The following is a 16,381-nucleotide window of genomic DNA, read 5'->3' as shown; positions in this document are numbered from 1 at the left end:
ATAATTTAGTTTACATGAGTAAGTCTTCATGAATATTTATGACTGTTGTCATAAAGTGTCATTTGGTAAATCGTGACACTTTTAATACAAAGTTGACATTATTTAAAATGTCTTCGTTAGGACAACTTGTCATTAACCAAGAAATCATGATCTGACATAAAATAGTTACACAAGTATAACTGATTAAACTTTAGTTTTAATAACATAAAGCTGCATATTTTTTAAAGTTTAATCAGTAATACTTTTATAACTAATTTATGTCAGATCATGATTTCTTGGTTAATGTCAAGTTGTCATAACAAAGACATTTTGAATAACGTCAACTTTGTATTAAAAGTGTCATGATTTACCGAATGACACTTTATGACAACAATCATAAATATTCATGAAGACTTACTCATGTTTATGACAGGTGTCATGACAGTCTTATTCACAACCCGTCAAATAAAGTGTTACCGCATTTCCCAACAAAAAAATTATACTTATCTGACTTATCTTAATTTCTTTAGCGTGGCTATGCAATCAGAAAATGACAAATAAAACCAATAAATAGTCAAATAAAAGTTTTAAATGACTGCAACTGTTAATTTTGCCACCAGTCAGGAGGGGGAAAAATATCCACAGCTGTTAGAAATGTTGCACATTTCTAACTAGGGTGCCAATAATTATAGAGCGAACTGCATTCAGAGACATTGACAACATTATCAGGTGTGAATTTAGCAATTATCTTTCTTTAAAAAAAGTAAGATTGAAATATAGTAAAAACGATTCACCATCAAAAGAAAAAAAAAATCAAATTTCTAAACTGAAATAAGGGGTAGAAAACCTCTTGCTGTTAATATTTTAAACACAAAGACTTTGATCAAAACAAGCCTTTCTTTTTCTTCAGGTTCAGCTGTTTCCACTGCGGCAGGCTCACAAAGTCGTCTTTGCTGAAACCAAATATGCTGGTGAAGTCGGCGTCAGTCAGGTGCTTCTAACAAACAAAGCAGAAAAAAAAAACTGGGTGTAAAGGCTCTCTGAAGAAACAGCAAGTGCTATGGATGAGTAAAACTAATTCAGAATCAATTCAGAGGGATTCATAATAGGAGGAGATCTTCATCTTCACTTTCAGAGACTCTTAGGTTCAATACTGAAGCATAGTGAAGCTGTTTTAGCAGCATGTTGCACCTGGTTGTTTTCCTCCACTAAACTTTACTGTGATAAGCACCAGCGAACTCACACACCTCTTTCTCGGACGGGTCCACACCTTCAGGCAGCTCGTCAGGTTGCTTGTTAACCAACATGTCGGGTGGGAAAGGCTGAAAGGTTTTCTCCGTCTCAGCATTTTCCTCCTGGAAAATAACGGCGTGCTCAGACTGTGAATCAGGATTAGCTCACATCATCAGAGAAATGCTTTTTTTTTTCCTGTGTAGCAGAAAGGGAGATGAATTGCTGTTTAAAAAAGAAGCAGAGTCTCGACTCAGGCTCCTGGCAGCTCGCTAAGCTTCCCTTCTGCTGGACTTTTTCTCATTTCATCACCTTACAGCCACAAACTTCAGTGGGATTTTATCGCAGCACCTAAATGTGAAATGCTGCCGTTACAGGGAGTGAGTCTGTCAGCTTTCCACAGCTACAAGCTGCGTTTCCTGTCAATTTGGTTTTGCTACTTCGCTCAAGCTCAGTCAGAACGAATGGAAAAACATCTGTAAAACTGCTGTATTTAAGTTTGACTAGGCCACTCTAACGCCTGCATACATTTGAATCAAAACGGTGCTATTGTAGCTCTGGATCAGTTGTTATTGTCACTGTCCTCCTAGAAAGTGAGCCTACGCCTATAAATTATCCAATCAATTCTGTTCTTGTCCCTGCCGAAGAAAACAAACTCCACAGCATGATGCTGCCACTACCATATTTTAGGGTGAAGAGCAGTGTCATTTTTTCATAAAATACCTAATTTAACATGTAGGCCAAAAAGTTTCATCTTATCTGGACGCCTTCTTCTACAAATATCATAAAACGAGGAAAAGCTTAAGAGATATAAATACTATTGCCGGTTGCAATATAATCAATCAGGGCCGGCCCAAGCCTCCATGGGGCCCTAAGCGAAATGTGGTTTTGGGGCCCTCTAGTTCTGCTAACAATGTGGACTGGCTGCAATCAGCAGTCTGATCATTAGATAATTTACACACCTACTATAAACATATTGCATTTCTGGCAGTGCTGTTTACATTATGGACATGTATAATATAGGATACATTTATTGGCCAACTGATTTATCAACCAGTTGATTTCTGGGCGCCGATTTCCTTAATTTTGGGGGATCGTGATCGACCGACACCTACATAATAAGGTAATCTTATCCCCTGATCTTATCATATTCAGCAAAGGTTTAAAATTCAGTCTCTGTCCTCTTCTGCTCTACAGTGAGAGTTTTGACTGACAGACCGGCCCACCAGGTCAGGTCTGCATGTTTACAATATTCACCCCACTGTTGCCAACTCAGCGACTTTCTTGCTATATTTAGCAACATTTCAGACAAAAAAACTGGTACATAAAGTTTTAGAGAAATGGATTAACGTACAGTTTGTAGAACAATAGGTGTGAGGTCTTCTCCCAGCTCTTTCTTCAGTTCTTCATAGCTCTTCCCTCCCTAAAATACAAAAGAAGAAAAAATACCATGCTATATTTGGATTTTAAGTACCGCATTTTTCGGACTATAAGCCGCTACTTTTTTTCCCACACTTTGAACCATGCAATTTATAGCCCAGTGCGGCTTTTCTGTGGATTTTTCTTCAACCACCAGGGGGCTCTCTAGCAGGAAGTGAATGATTGGAAGTCAAAATTGTAAATCAAAGAAGAATGTGCTGATTTTCATTTAGAACAAGCACAAGAGGATTAGGGCCACCGAAATAAATAAATAAAAAAATAATTCTGAGATTAAAGTCAGAATTCTGAGAAACTTTAAAATTAGAATTCTGACTTTAATCTCAGAATTCTGACTTTAAAGTCAGAATTCTGACTTTGACTTTAAAGTTAGAATTCTGACTTTGACTTTAAAGTTAGAATTCTGACTTTAATCTCAGAATTCTGACTTTAAAGTCAGAATTCTGACTTTGACTTTAAAGTTAGAATTCTGACTTTGACTTTAAAGTTAGAATTCTGACTTTAAAGTTAGAATTCTGACTTTCTGACTTTAAACTCAGAATTCTGAGATTAAAGTCAGAATTCTGACTTTAAAATTAGAATTCTGACTTTAAAGTCAGAATTCTGACTTTCTGACTTTAAACTCAGAATTCTGAGATTAAAGTCAGAATTCTAACTTTAAAGTCAGAATTCTGAGATTAAAGTCAGAATTCTAACTTTAAAGTCAGAATTCTGAGATTAAAGTCAGAATTCTAACTTTAAAGTCAGAATTCTAACTTTAAAGTCAGAATTCTGAGATTAAAGTCAGAATTCTAACTTTAAAGTCAGAATTCTAACTTTAATCTCAGAATTCTGACTTTAAAGTTAGAATTCTGACTTTCTGACTTTAAACTCAGAATTCTGAGATTAAAGTCAGAATTCTGACTTTAATCTCAGAATTCTGAGTTTAAAGTCAGAATTCTGAGATTAAAGGGCAACTAAAACAGAATAATAGTCTTTCGTATGCTAGCAGTAGGCACGACGGAGAAATTTATTCAAATTCATATGATGCAGCTTTTAAGTTGAAGGCTATCGATCTGGCAGTACAGGAGGAAAGTGGAGACGCTGCAGTAAACTCGCCGTGAACGAATCCACGGTTCGGCGTTAGAGACGAAGGGCTGCGTCCTTAATAGCATATTTATTAAGAACGCAGCTGTCTGCTGTGTCCTTGAGAGCAGCGGAAATATCAGCAGTGCGGCTTATATATTTACATTTCCAGTTTAAAAAAAAATAAAATTGTAGGTGCGACTTATAGTGAGATGCTCTCTATAGTCCGGAAAATACGGTAAATGTACGGCCTCATGGCTGCATCTGAGAGACTCACGCTCCACTTTGAGGGATCCCAGGCAGCAAACCAGCCAGTGAAGGTGGGCGGCTCGAAGCCCTGCTTGATCAGGACGATGGGCGTATCCGGGTCTCTGTCTCCAGGGTGAGTCCGCAGATACTCCTGGCTCGTCACCACGGCCTCTTTACGCTCCACCTCATTCGCCTCTTTGCCAATCCACAGAATCAGCTAAAGGAAAAGAGGAAATTCAGGTCAATAGAAGTCGGTGGAGTGGACGGCTTGTTTGTTAGATGTTCTGCGTCCCACCTGGTCCCAGGTGTCCAGCAGCATGACATCGTCCTCGCTGAGGTCGTCCTGTGTAAACTGAGCCACCTCACTGACGATGAAGCGCCCCGTTTTGTTGGAGCACTCAAACAGGCGTGGCTCGTGGTCTAAAACCACCTGCTGTAATCTACAGAAAACCAACGCTTAAAATATGTAACTTTTACAAAAACTACGATTCCTACACATATCTAGAAATAGTCACTTTATTGTGACAGTACAGAACGATTTGTGAAAATAAAATCAAACTCCTCTGCCTTTTTCCTGTTCTGTCAGTGTTGCTTCTTGATCAGAAACAACCAATCAGAGCCAGGAGGAGGGTCCTAGTGCTGTCAATCAGGCTTGTGTATGCCGCTGGCATACAGCTTCTCCCCATCAACAGAGGCTGCCATGACTGTTCAGGGTAGTCAGCATCACCACCAATGACGGTGGATAAAAGGTTTTTCTGTAAAGGTAAGTTGTTTCTCTGTTATTAGAACATTGAGCAGCATGTACATGAGCATGATTGACAGTGCCAAGACCTTCTTTCTGGCTCTAATTGGCTGTTTTGGTTGGAAGTTGTGCATTTCTTCAGATGGCAATAACAGCTCAGGGTGAAGGTGCAGGAGATAGATTTTTCTCTGATATAATATTGTCTGGACATGGTGAAAGCTTTAACAAATATGTAACAAAACAAAACATTTTTTAATAAAAGTTCCATCCCCCAGCTTTAAACTTAACTAACGAGCTTCAAATATGCTTCTCCTATTGGAAGTACCACCAACATTTGTCTCATTTTTACCTTTTGTCATTTGCATAAGGAGCTTTCCCCCCAAGCAGCTCCCAGAATTCAACAGGCTCTTGACCCTCGGCCACAATCTCTTCATAACCTCTTTCTGAGCCGAGGCCGACCACAGAGCTCACCTCCTTTGCCATGGCTCTCTCGTCTCCGCTTGAGCCCTGAAAACACCAAAAGAAACTCTGCAGAAAAAGCTTTCAGCGCCGTCCTCAATCAGCCGTACCGTCGCAGCGTCTCTCTCACCTTCCCACACCACAGGTAGATTCCTGATTGGCTCTTCAGCAGAAACACGTCGTTGGAGTTCAGAGAGGTGGCCAGGGCTGGAACCTCAATGGTTTTCGTGTTGGACGCGTCAAAACCATGAACCTGGAACAGCCTTACTGGAGGCTCGGGATCTGAATTCCCATTTCTGGATGTGCCTCCCTGGAAGAAAAGAAGAGCACTGAGCGAAATGATTGGTAACTAATTAGCTGAGTAGATTTGATCACAATACTAAAAATGCCATTATAGGAGCCAAATATGTGGATTTTGGGGTTTTCGGTCACTAGATGGGGGTGTGGCCTCCAGTATATGAGCCAAGAGGTGACAGGTAGTTGACAGGTGTTGAACCCGGATGTTTTTGAAGTTTTTGACCTCTGTGGCAGAGTCATTGTTAACACTGTTGCCGTGTATTGTGGAATAAATGGATTTTTGTTCACAAATGGTTTCATCTGACTGGAATGAATTCGGAATTAGAACAACAAAGATCTCTGGGATTGACTTTACACGCAATCAACAGGTACAACGTTAGCCGCTCAGCGCGTCATAGCAGCATCGGCTCAACGCTTAACTAGTGCAAAATTAAACTGGCTAGTACAGCCATCTTACATCGAAGATGACCATTTTCCCTTTGAACATGGCCATGAAGTGTCTCGGTTCCTTTCCCATGGTCACTCTCACTTGAACTGGCTCGTCGTTGTACTTCTGATCCAAGTTCACAGCCTGAAACGCCGAAGCGGCCAGCTCATCCTGTGTGGCATGGCGCCCCTTAAAAACACAAAACATAAACCACAGTGAAGCAGCTCAACGCTTTTACATCCTGAAGTCAAGTAATTGTGCTCTTACCTGCCAGATGTACAACAGATAACACTTTCTGTTGTTAACTAAGTAAGTGTACAAGATCAGGTAGCAGTCTCCTCCGTAAAAGTATCCGTACCCTTTAGGGTCTACCGGGGCGAGCTCCAGGTTCTCCACTCGCCACACCTGAGTAGGTCAGGGGTGAAAGAGCAAGCATCATTGTGTGTGAGCATGAATAAATTGCGCTTTGGAGATCATGAGTCCTCGCTTTGGGGGGGAAAAAAACAAAACAGAGTGAGATCCTCTCTTCTCAAAGTTCTTCCACCCAGGAGAATCGGATGTACACAAGCAAAAAAAGTTAAATATATATATACTCTGTTTGAAGTAATGTTTCTTCCATGATCATAAACTGTTTTAAACAACTTGATAATTATGATGTCTTTCTTTAGCAACAAATATCTTGAGTTGAAACTCTTTTTTTTTCTTTCTCTGAGAGTTTGAGCCAAAGGAACAAGAAGATGTTTGACTGCTGTTGAGATCTGATTGTTTTCAGTATTTAAACTTCTCCTTTTTCTTCTTGAGGAAAAACACACAACTTTAACAGTTACATTACTGAAGGTCCCGATGAAGACAAAAGAAAATAGATATTTGTTTCCATTTATGTTCACTGCCAACTTGATTTATTTGTTCATGTGAAATAATAATACCTCTACCTGAATACTTTCAAATGTTTCAAATTACAACTTCAGTATTCTTGGAGCAGAAGTTATTATATGAAACAACATAAATAGCACATAAATACAACTTTTCAGTTTTGATTCAATAGAGAACTTATCAGTATTTGAGCATTGCTATCATGACAAATTTTAATTTAATTTCAATCTCTGGCATTACATTGTGGCTTTGGAGCCTATCAAAGCTACAGATGCACGTATAGGATGTTCTGAAGATGAATTACAAACTGATCCTCAGTTAAAAATTTATATTTTGTCACATAATTCTGATTTGAACATCTGTCTGAGATAAGACTATTGGGAAAACAACTTTTATATGCAGGTGTTATGTCAAAAAACTGCCTTACTTCAACCTGACCTCCACCATTGTCCACCATTCGCTCCTGAGCAGCGACCTCTGGCATTGAGTGCATCATGGAGGCATCAAATTTCTCTTGTGTGATGTTAGCTTAAACAAACAAACAAAAAAATCACTCCGATGACTGACTGATATGTGACACAAGCCCATGTCTCTTTCTTCATTCCAAATTATTTTTTCCTCTTGTTAAAATACCAATTTTGCCCCTTGTGTTAGCTTTTCCGAGGCCTTGCGTCTGGTCTTTCACCGTCCACTTCTGGAAGAGCTGCTTGAAGAGAGCGGACTCCGCCCCGTCATTTACTGACTCCACATTAGTGGTGATTGGGTAGTTTTTCGCTTTGATGAAGTCCTGCAACAGGCAGTCAAACAGAACACTGGAAATAAAATGGCGGATAATCTAATCCCAGGCTGATGATGTAATGTCACTCACCAAAGCTCTGGACATGGCAGCCTGTCTCTCAGCTTTGTTTGCCTTTTTCCCTTTCCAGACGAAGATCTTGCTGCCTCCTTGATCCAGGATGAAACAATCCTATAGGACATTCAGATGATAACTATTATTTCCAAAAATATGGAAGTATGTAAATAACTCAAACAGATCTGTAGGCAAGCAGGAAGCAGATGATGAAATCAGACAGACAGCTGATGTGCTTTGTTGAACTCTCAAGCAATTCAAGGTTCAGATTTTATAAAAATAATCAGACAGAAACCATTTCATTAGCTGATGTTTTAGCAAATAGTCATTTGAAAGATGTTTCCAACATAGACAGTTTATTTTTCAAAACAGATGGAAACAGGATTTTACTCATTTTAAATCTAGGTGTGCTGATCTGGCATCTTGTAACTCAAGGTTTTGAAGAAGGTTGTTTTTGTTCCTTTCTGAGTCTCAATGATTGTTTTGCTTTTATTGTTTTGTGTTTGCACTTTAAACCTTGTATATACTATTTCTTATGGCCCACCTGCGATGAACATTGCAAATTTGCTTGGGCTGCAAACAGAAACACTTTGCCAAAACTTAAAGCTTGAGTAATTCATTGGATGGTGGTTGTATTGACTCACGTCATGGGAGAGCAGATCCTGAACCAGAGGGTTTGTAGCGATCTCCGTTACTTTCATCTGACCATCTGCATCTGACACTCTGAAACCAGAGGGATAAACATATAAATAATAACCAAAAAGGGTTTGAGGACAAATACAATCAGAGATAGAGAGCAGCTCACTGGTAAAGCGTGAGCTTTCCCTTCGTTTCCTGGTCAGCAGTTTCATCAGGCGTCCCGTCTGGCAGGACGGAGGGTCTGTCACCCAGAACGTTCTTCATGACCTCCATGTTCTGAGGAGAGCTGCTCTCTGCGTCGCCCTCGATCACCCTGATCTCCGCCCGGCCTCCTCTCTCTCTGTCCCGGATGTCTTTGGCCAGCACCATGCCCTGAGAAAGTGAAGATACAACAAATATTTACAACCTTAGGTTGTTTCTTTAAAATGGCAAACTGTTATCAACGTTATGCCATTCCAATTTTTGGTTGTTTATTTTACTCCAAACTGCTGAAATCAGCAGAAATTAATCACACATTTGGTCTAACAGACTCTGTGGAAATATTGTTTCAATTAAATGGACTTTAAATGATCGGACGTGGAGTCCCTGACTGAAATCACCTCCAAATAACTTTTACTGGTATTGTGTCTTTGAGGTGATGCAGCTGGATGGCTCAGATCAGTTTCAGGGTCTATTAAAGAGGGGAAATTGGGTAAAATTGACTTCTTTGAGCTTTATATCGTGCTATAATGTTATTCATTGTTCAAAAACATGGTCTGATTCTCTCATGCATGGTTGAGAAATCCTTTAATCTCCCTTGGCAGCTATTTGGAGACACCTAAGAGCTTGGACTCACAAAGCGCCATCATTTCCATAAAGCTGCAGTCTATATTAGAGCTTATGCCTCACAGAGCACCCCTGCCCCACGCTTTCCCTTCTCAGCTCCATCAGACTAGCAGCAGCAGCAATTAGCAAACATCTCGTTGAGCTGCACATCTGAGTTCATCCTGCAAATTACTTCTCAGTGCAACGCTAATAATAAAGGCTGTTAACGGCATGATTAAAAGTATTGTCATGACGAACTGAAGGTGAAGAGTCAGAGTAGGAGTGTCTTAAAGAGACAGTAGCCCAATTTCAAGGCGTTAATTTGCAAAATCGCATTTTTTTTAGTCATGTTTAATACATGGCATTTTTATAACAACCAAAGGCAACACAGCTACTTGAATGTGCTATGAAATGTCACAAAATGCCTCAACAATACATAATGCTGCCCCCTTTTAACATTTTGGAAAGAAAGGCCTTTCTATACCCCACAGTCTTGGTGTTTGTCACCAAACATCAAAACCCCAGGGAGAAAATGCAAAAGACAAACTTATGGCCCAAACTAAATAACTAAATGTGTTATGTTTATTTGTTCATGTTGCATTCACTTTTCTTTCATCCTGCCTGTTTTGCGTTCCTGGTCAGCATCCTGGTACTAAAATGAATAAAAGCAACTAGTTGTTTGCATTTATTTGTACTTTGGAGTTCTGGCTGTAAAAACTGGAAGAATTTGCACAACCCCCAAGTTTCCCTGCATTACCATAGAAAACAGAAGTCCTTAGCTGGGCAGTTTGACATCTCTCTTAATGTAATTTAGCTGCATTGGCTGGATAGAGACTGATGCGGATGTGCAACCATGCAGCAATGCAAATTTTTACAGGACCTATTAGAATGAATTGGAGATGCGAGCGGTGTTTAGTTAGTGGGGCAATGATTGTAAAATCGGGTGTGGGTTTGTTTCTCTATGAACTGCATTCATTGTATATCTGATTTACAATATATTTATGAGTCCAATATGTCTGATATTCACCTCACCTTAAGCTTTTCCTGAGTGTTGCTCTTTGGACCGTTCCACTGGATGATGTTCTTACCAAGGTCTAACAAAAACACATCTCCGAGGTTGAAGCTCTTCCAGCTCATCTCCACCTAACGCACAAAGAAAATAATAAAATTACTGTTTTTACATGAAATAACACTTGCATTAGTGTTGATAGCCCTTGATTTTTTCCACATTTTGCAAACACATAATTCAATGTATTGTACTGGAATTGTGTGTGACAAACCAGTGGAAAGCAGAAATTACAGCACTGTTCACAAATTTGGCCCTCATGGAAGAGTTGTAAAAAAAAAGTCTTGTGGAAAAAAGCTAGAAATACTTTCCCACATGCAGGAAACTTGGAGGTATTCTGGTCAGATGAGACCTGAATTAAACTTTTTGGGCCAGATGCAAAGCACTGTGTGTTGAGGAAGTTTAACTTTACACAATTCATGCGGAAAAATGGCCCAGTCAAAGCATAGAACATGAATCCAACTCAGAATCCATGGCAAAACTTGACAATTGAGATGCACTGAAGCTATCCATGCAATTTAACCAAACTTTAGCTAGTTTTCAAAGAATGGACCTGCAATTAATGAAGTATTATGATTCAAGTATCATTTTACTTCCACTTTGCAAATAAATGTGACTTTGTGATGATCTGTTACATAACATCCCTGAGGTCTAAGGCTCTAATGTGATCAAATGTGGAAAAAAGCTTCAAGGGATAGGAATATTTTTGCATCTGTGTGACTGGAAAACATGTCTCACCTCTTTGGCAATTATTCTTTTCTTTCCTTTCACATGAAGCAGTCTCTGAATATCATATGCATTGGTTTCAGTGTGCCGCATGCCGCTTGCAATGCCCCCTTTCTTATAGCTAAACAAAACAGAAAAGTATAATTTATAGTGCACTTCACTTAAAGGCTCACTGTACGAACATCTTTCACTCACATTATTCCACTTTTGAAGTATCCCTTGAATGTATCCGACTCGTTGTGCTGAACCTCTCTGTACTGAATTGGAGAGGAGCCTAAGAAATCATCCAGCTGTATGGTGTACACAGCAGCTGCACCCTGTTCATCCTGGCTGGACTCTGAGCCGATCCAGAAGTGGATGTTGTAACTTACAGAGCTATTCAGCTTCTGCGTCTGGAGAAAGACAAAAGTGCAGAATCTGTGTGTGCATGAGCACAGATGAAGGAGGAATGGCTCAAAGGATGATGCAGCCAGTTTAGCAGTAAAGCCTTTTGATCATTTTTATGCTTAAATGAGGAATGATTCTCCATCTGAGACTTACAAACAGAAGTACATAGCAGTCACCCTCGAAAAAGTTCCCAAAGGACTTCTCAGGAACTTGAACCAGCTCCATTTTCTGTTGCATAGAGAGAAATTAAAACTTTTACTTTTGGGTTCATCACTAAATCTACCCCTCTAATAACAAGTGAAATAAAATCCAATCACCTCAACTCTCCAGATTATAATCCCTGGGCTGCGAGTTACTGCTCTGAACGTGTACTCCATGTTGCTTCAGCGCTCCCAGCTTTGCTTTTCTGGAAAAAAAAAAAAGAGAGAGAAAAGAACAGAAGCAAAATTATTTAACACACAAATTCTCAATTGTAGTTTTTGATACTGGAAGTCAACAAACACTACATGCCGTGTAAACTTGAATGAAGAGTAGATTGTGGTGTCTTCATCTGATCATCTAGAGGATGATTTCCTGTCTGATCACAAGAGAGCCACAGTTGTCACTCATACATTTCTTGTGATAGATTTGCCTACTTTTGCATTTTTGGGCCCATCATGGCGCTCTGCCCAATCACAGAGAGAGATACAAGCTCCTGTAGGCAAATGTGCCGGACAGGAAAAAGCACTGACTCATATTCAAATGCACCCATAGTAGTACTTATTAACTACATTATGTCTCTTTGAACCATGAGAACCACATTTACTGCATTTAATAAAGCACAGAAATTAGTTAGATTTATTTTACAAAACAATAACCACATCAGTTTTGTATTTTCAGTTCAGTTCAGTTTATTTATATGGTGCCATTTTACAACAAATGTCACTTTACGACACTTTACAAAAGTAGTAATTTTTGATCAATTATATTTACATTCCAATTGATCAATAAACAAACTGATTGTCTGGACCACAGCATATATCTTAAACGTATCTTCCTACCCAATGGGAGACATGCTCTGACAGCACAACAGCAAAAACAAACAAACAAAAAACACTCTTCATGCATGACATCTAGATTTGATTTGTGGTGATGGTACAACTGCAACTATTTCAAAGAATACAGAAATTAAACGACATGCTTCACTATGATAACCCACTGAAGTTTATTAAAACTGAAATGCAACCTATTGATTCAATGAAACAGGCATAGTTTCTGACAACTGTACTGTTTGCAAAAAATATTAATACAATACGCCTACGTTGCCTTTAGAAATCATCCAAACAATAAATTATTTTTAAAAAATGTCATTATTGCATTAAAAAACACAAACCGGTGATAAAGTGGCAGAGAAGGTTGCAGCAAAGTTAAGTGGTAAAACAATGTCTCAAGCTTCGAACATCTCATGAAGCTCTTTCACGCCATTGTCTAAAAATGAAAAGAGTTTGGTAAGATGCGACCGTACAACAGCTGGGGAAGAAGAGCATTAATCATAGAAGCAGCTAAAAGGCCATTTGTTGCTCTGGAGGAGCTGCGGAGTTTAACACTGTTGGAAAAACAAAAGCATTGTGCAAATGTGTCCTTTAAGGGACAGGAAGAAAATAAATCACCCATACGTACATCTAAACATGATGATGACAGCATCATTCTGAGGAAATTATTTTCTTCAGGACGGACAGAGAAACTGGTTGGAGTTAATGGAAATATGACGACCTAAATACAGGTCAATACTGGGAGAAAACCTGACCCAGGCTCCAAGACACTTAGGTCTGGTTCAGAAACTTGTCTTATAACAGGTTAATAACCCTAAAGCTGCATTCAAAGCTGTGATAAAATGGCTTTGATCAAAGCATTTAATAATGTTAGACCGGCCCATTCAAATCACATAAAATCCCAATAAAAAACATTGAAGGACGTGGCTGAAATGCGACAAACTGTGGAAAAATTAGCATTTTTTCACGACACTAAGGCTTACACACAACCTTTTGGGTCATTTGGAAGTGGGTTTGTATGTTTATGTAAATGCAATATTTAGATCCTGCTATGCAAATGAAAGAAAGATAAGGTAAAGCCCCCATGTCGTGTCGACAGTGTATGTTGTGTGTTGAATGACAAGGAAGGTTTGAAACACAAAAAGCACCAAAGCTTTCTGGAAACACCATGACTGTGACATAAAAATGCATGTTGTGTAATTTTACAATTCTCTCCGTTGTTCCTCAGTTATTAAAAAATAAATAATTGTGAAGTTATTTCAATTAATCTCTGATCATGGTTAAGTTTTGTTATTCAGTCAGCTGCTTAAAAAAAATGTGCTTCAGCTGAATGTAATTAGCATAGATAAACATGTAGAAGGAAGGATTGTTTGGTGAAAGCAGTTCATATGATCTGTAGATGTCAGCAGGCTTTTTGTACCGACTCTCTGGAAAGCAAAAAAACACTTTAAAAGGAAGGATGTTCTTATTGGCTGAACTTTATGCTAACAAACAGCTACTGCTCCCTGCTGGCCTGGCTGTTGACTATCTGCTTGGATAACAATAGTACACACAGCATAATCTGTGCTAGCGTTCTTCTAATATATAAAGGAATAAATAAAACATGTCTCCCCATTGGCTTCAGTGTTGGGCAGCGTTAAGGTATTGGTCTAATTTGAGGTTAGATAAGTTCTTGTTTGTTGAGTCTATACCCCAAAAATATATATTATTTATTAAAAACAACTTTAGATTCAACATTTTCACATTGGTTCATTAGAATGCCACCTTATAAACCTCTATACCACTTTTGTTTTTGCATTAGATGATTATTCAAATAGAATGATGTGGTTATTAACACTGTGGGACAATGAGTTGGTCTTGGAAATGAGTTGAATGGGGGGGAATAATTTCTGGATGCAAAGTGAAGTTAGAGACATTTTGTGTCATAAAGTTAGAGACATTTTGTGTCATAAAGTTGGAGACATTTTGTGTAAACCTTGTGTACTGGATATTGGGAAACAAGAGCAACCCACACTCATCGTGGCTCTGAATAAGTACAGTTCACAGTGGTGGTTCACCAGCCTTTTATTATTCCCCATGAAGTGGCAGTTACTGGTTGCTATAGCAACCCACTGGAGCTAACTGGGTTGTGGGTTTTTTTTCTAACTCCTACGATACGAGACCCTAAAAGCTCTGGGCCTGAAATAGAGGACAAATACGTAGAACAGGAGCAGAGAGGATGATAAGGAGAAGCAGTGAGGACACAACACACATAAAAATAGAATTTATTGTTTAAAAAAAAAGCGCCTTGATGTTATCTCTATGCATTTGTTAGCATTGTTAGCATACTGAACGTAGAACTGGAGTACCTGAATAAATGTTAGTGATTTTTATATTGTGTACTGAGAAATTTCCCCTCTGTTACATGTAGATGTGGTATAAACCAGTTTCTCAGCATTTTTGGTCCATTTATTTCCTCCTCCCACTGATCTACACACCAAGAAAGCAATTTTCTATTCTGCAGCTGCAGCTAAACAGGTCAATACATCTGAATTGACTGGGGTGAATTTTCTGCATGTGGCTAACAGTTAGAAGTCTGTTGTAATCCTTTCTGGAAAACGGATTAGCAGGAAAAAAAATCTTTGTGCAATAAAAAAAACTTCAAACAGCATCGAAACAGTGTTTGCACACAAATGGATTGCATTGGTTCTCTTTACAGAAACATGCAAAGTAATTCCATTGTAGTTCATATGTAATGACAAGAAGACTGCTTTGCTTTGCAAAATCCAGTCCCCACCTCTGAAACATGGGGCGTGGTCAGTGTTTGGTTTCATGAACAACTACCTTTTGTGGTTTTCATCCTTCACCTCCTCTCTCTACGGCAGAATAAAAGCTGCTACATCTCCTTTTATGGATCTAACCTGAAAACCGCGTGATATATTTAAAACATCCCTGATCATGTAAGTAGCACATGTGTAGATGCTCCATGGAGACAAGAAGACAAGAACAACAGAGTAAATGAAACCTTTTGGAAAATGATTGTTTAGTGATATAATCTGGCTCTTGTTTGGGAGCGTGAGCCTGTAATTACAGAGAAGATCAGAGCCTGTTTTGCAGATCTGTTTTCTTTTTCTCCTTTAGCTGTTGAGTCTGTTTTACTGAGAGCAGCTGAGATTTTCAATGGTATTACAAGTAAATTAAAGACTTTGATTCAGTCTGGTTTTGAGTTAAGTTTTATAGATATTTTTCAGGGCTTATTATTTTAATTTTAGTTATTTGTTTTAGCAAGGATCCTGTGTTTATGATTTGAGTTATTCCTAATTTTGCTAAGTAAAACAAAATAATATCTGTCATATTGAATCATCAGCTGAACCAGCAGACCTGTAAACAAACAGCCTAATTTGTCAATTTGTACTCTTTTGTAGCTACTGATTCTGGAGGAACTGAGGAACAAATTAGCTTTTAATCTTTCCACAAGCTGAACATAATTACAATTGATCTCAATGTGGTTGTATCTCAAAATACATTACAAAGGTAGCAGGAAAAACTCAACATACACACAGAAATAAAAATGTTTATAATTCTATTAAACTTTAGACATTAGTAAATCATTTGAATTCCTTTTCCAAATATAATATAATATTTACTCTGGATAATTATCTGAAAAAACAGCAAAGTCTGTCAGGAGGAACATAATAGAAATCAACATTACTCGATAGCATAAGTGTACAGATTGTTAAACTAACACTTTGTTAAACCATATTTTGATTCAGTTTTAAACTTCAATTTACTCGAGGTTACATTCTTAGTATAGTAAATCTGATCAACCATGAACACAGTCCCAGCTGTGGTAAGTATTTTCTGACAATTGCATCTTTAAGCTAATTAAATAGCATACAGTTAGATTACAAAGGATTAAAATGATGTAACGCATAAGGGTATCCACCTTGAGAACAGAATATAAAAAAAAAAATGTCATGTACATCATGTCACATTAAAGACATGGGTATTTTAAAATTGATTAAAAGTTAAAAAAAACATAAACACCCAGGTCGTGTGTTTTAGTATAGCAGAACAGAAACGCTGCACATTATTGAAAAAACATTATACTTACATTAAAACATGGGAGTGGCTGCATCAT

General features: G+C 38.4%; 1 protein-coding gene across 1 annotated transcript; it reads right to left on the bottom strand.

Annotated features, from left to right (window-relative positions):
- Positions 1–548: 548 nt before the first annotated feature.
- Positions 549–11,844, bottom strand: avil (advillin). The gene is made up of 20 exons (XM_028001749.1): positions 11,741–11,844; positions 11,548–11,636; positions 11,384–11,458; positions 11,039–11,235; positions 10,856–10,964; positions 10,084–10,194; positions 8,414–8,619; positions 8,253–8,331; positions 7,627–7,725; positions 7,392–7,545; positions 7,186–7,286; positions 6,153–6,290; positions 5,916–6,074; positions 5,292–5,471; positions 5,052–5,209; positions 4,256–4,400; positions 3,989–4,177; positions 2,564–2,632; positions 1,227–1,334; positions 549–976 (listed from the first exon to the last, which is right to left on the bottom strand). Exons 2-20 carry the CDS (start codon positions 11,605–11,607, stop codon positions 863–865), a joined length of 2,451 nt encoding a protein of 816 aa, XP_027857550.1. The 5' UTR covers positions 11,608–11,636; positions 11,741–11,844; the 3' UTR covers positions 549–862.
- Between the last annotated feature and the right edge of the window lie 4,537 nt (positions 11,845–16,381).

Source organism: Xiphophorus couchianus, chromosome 20 (assembly GCF_001444195.1).
Source record: "Xiphophorus couchianus chromosome 20, X_couchianus-1.0, whole genome shotgun sequence".
NCBI lineage: Eukaryota > Metazoa > Chordata > Actinopteri > Cyprinodontiformes > Poeciliidae > Xiphophorus > Xiphophorus couchianus.
Note: the sequence above shows the minus strand (reverse complement) of the source record. Positions and strands in the feature narration are given on the sequence as shown.

What these genes read in the sequence shown, in the direction of transcription:
- avil (XM_028001749.1), bottom strand. Translation starts at nt 11,607, where the DNA reads ATGGAGTACACGTTCAGAGCAGTAACTCGCAGCCCAGGGATTATAATC. An exon ending in GGAAAATGGTCATCTTCGAT is followed by an intron (nt 5,472 to 5,915) that starts GTAAGATGGCTG and finishes CTTTTCTTCCAG; the next exon opens with GGAGGCACATCCAGAAATGG. An exon ending in CACCTATTGTTCTACAAACT is followed by an intron (nt 1,335 to 2,563) that starts GTACGTTAATCC and finishes GTTATTTTCCAG; the next exon opens with GAGGAAAATGCTGAGACGGA.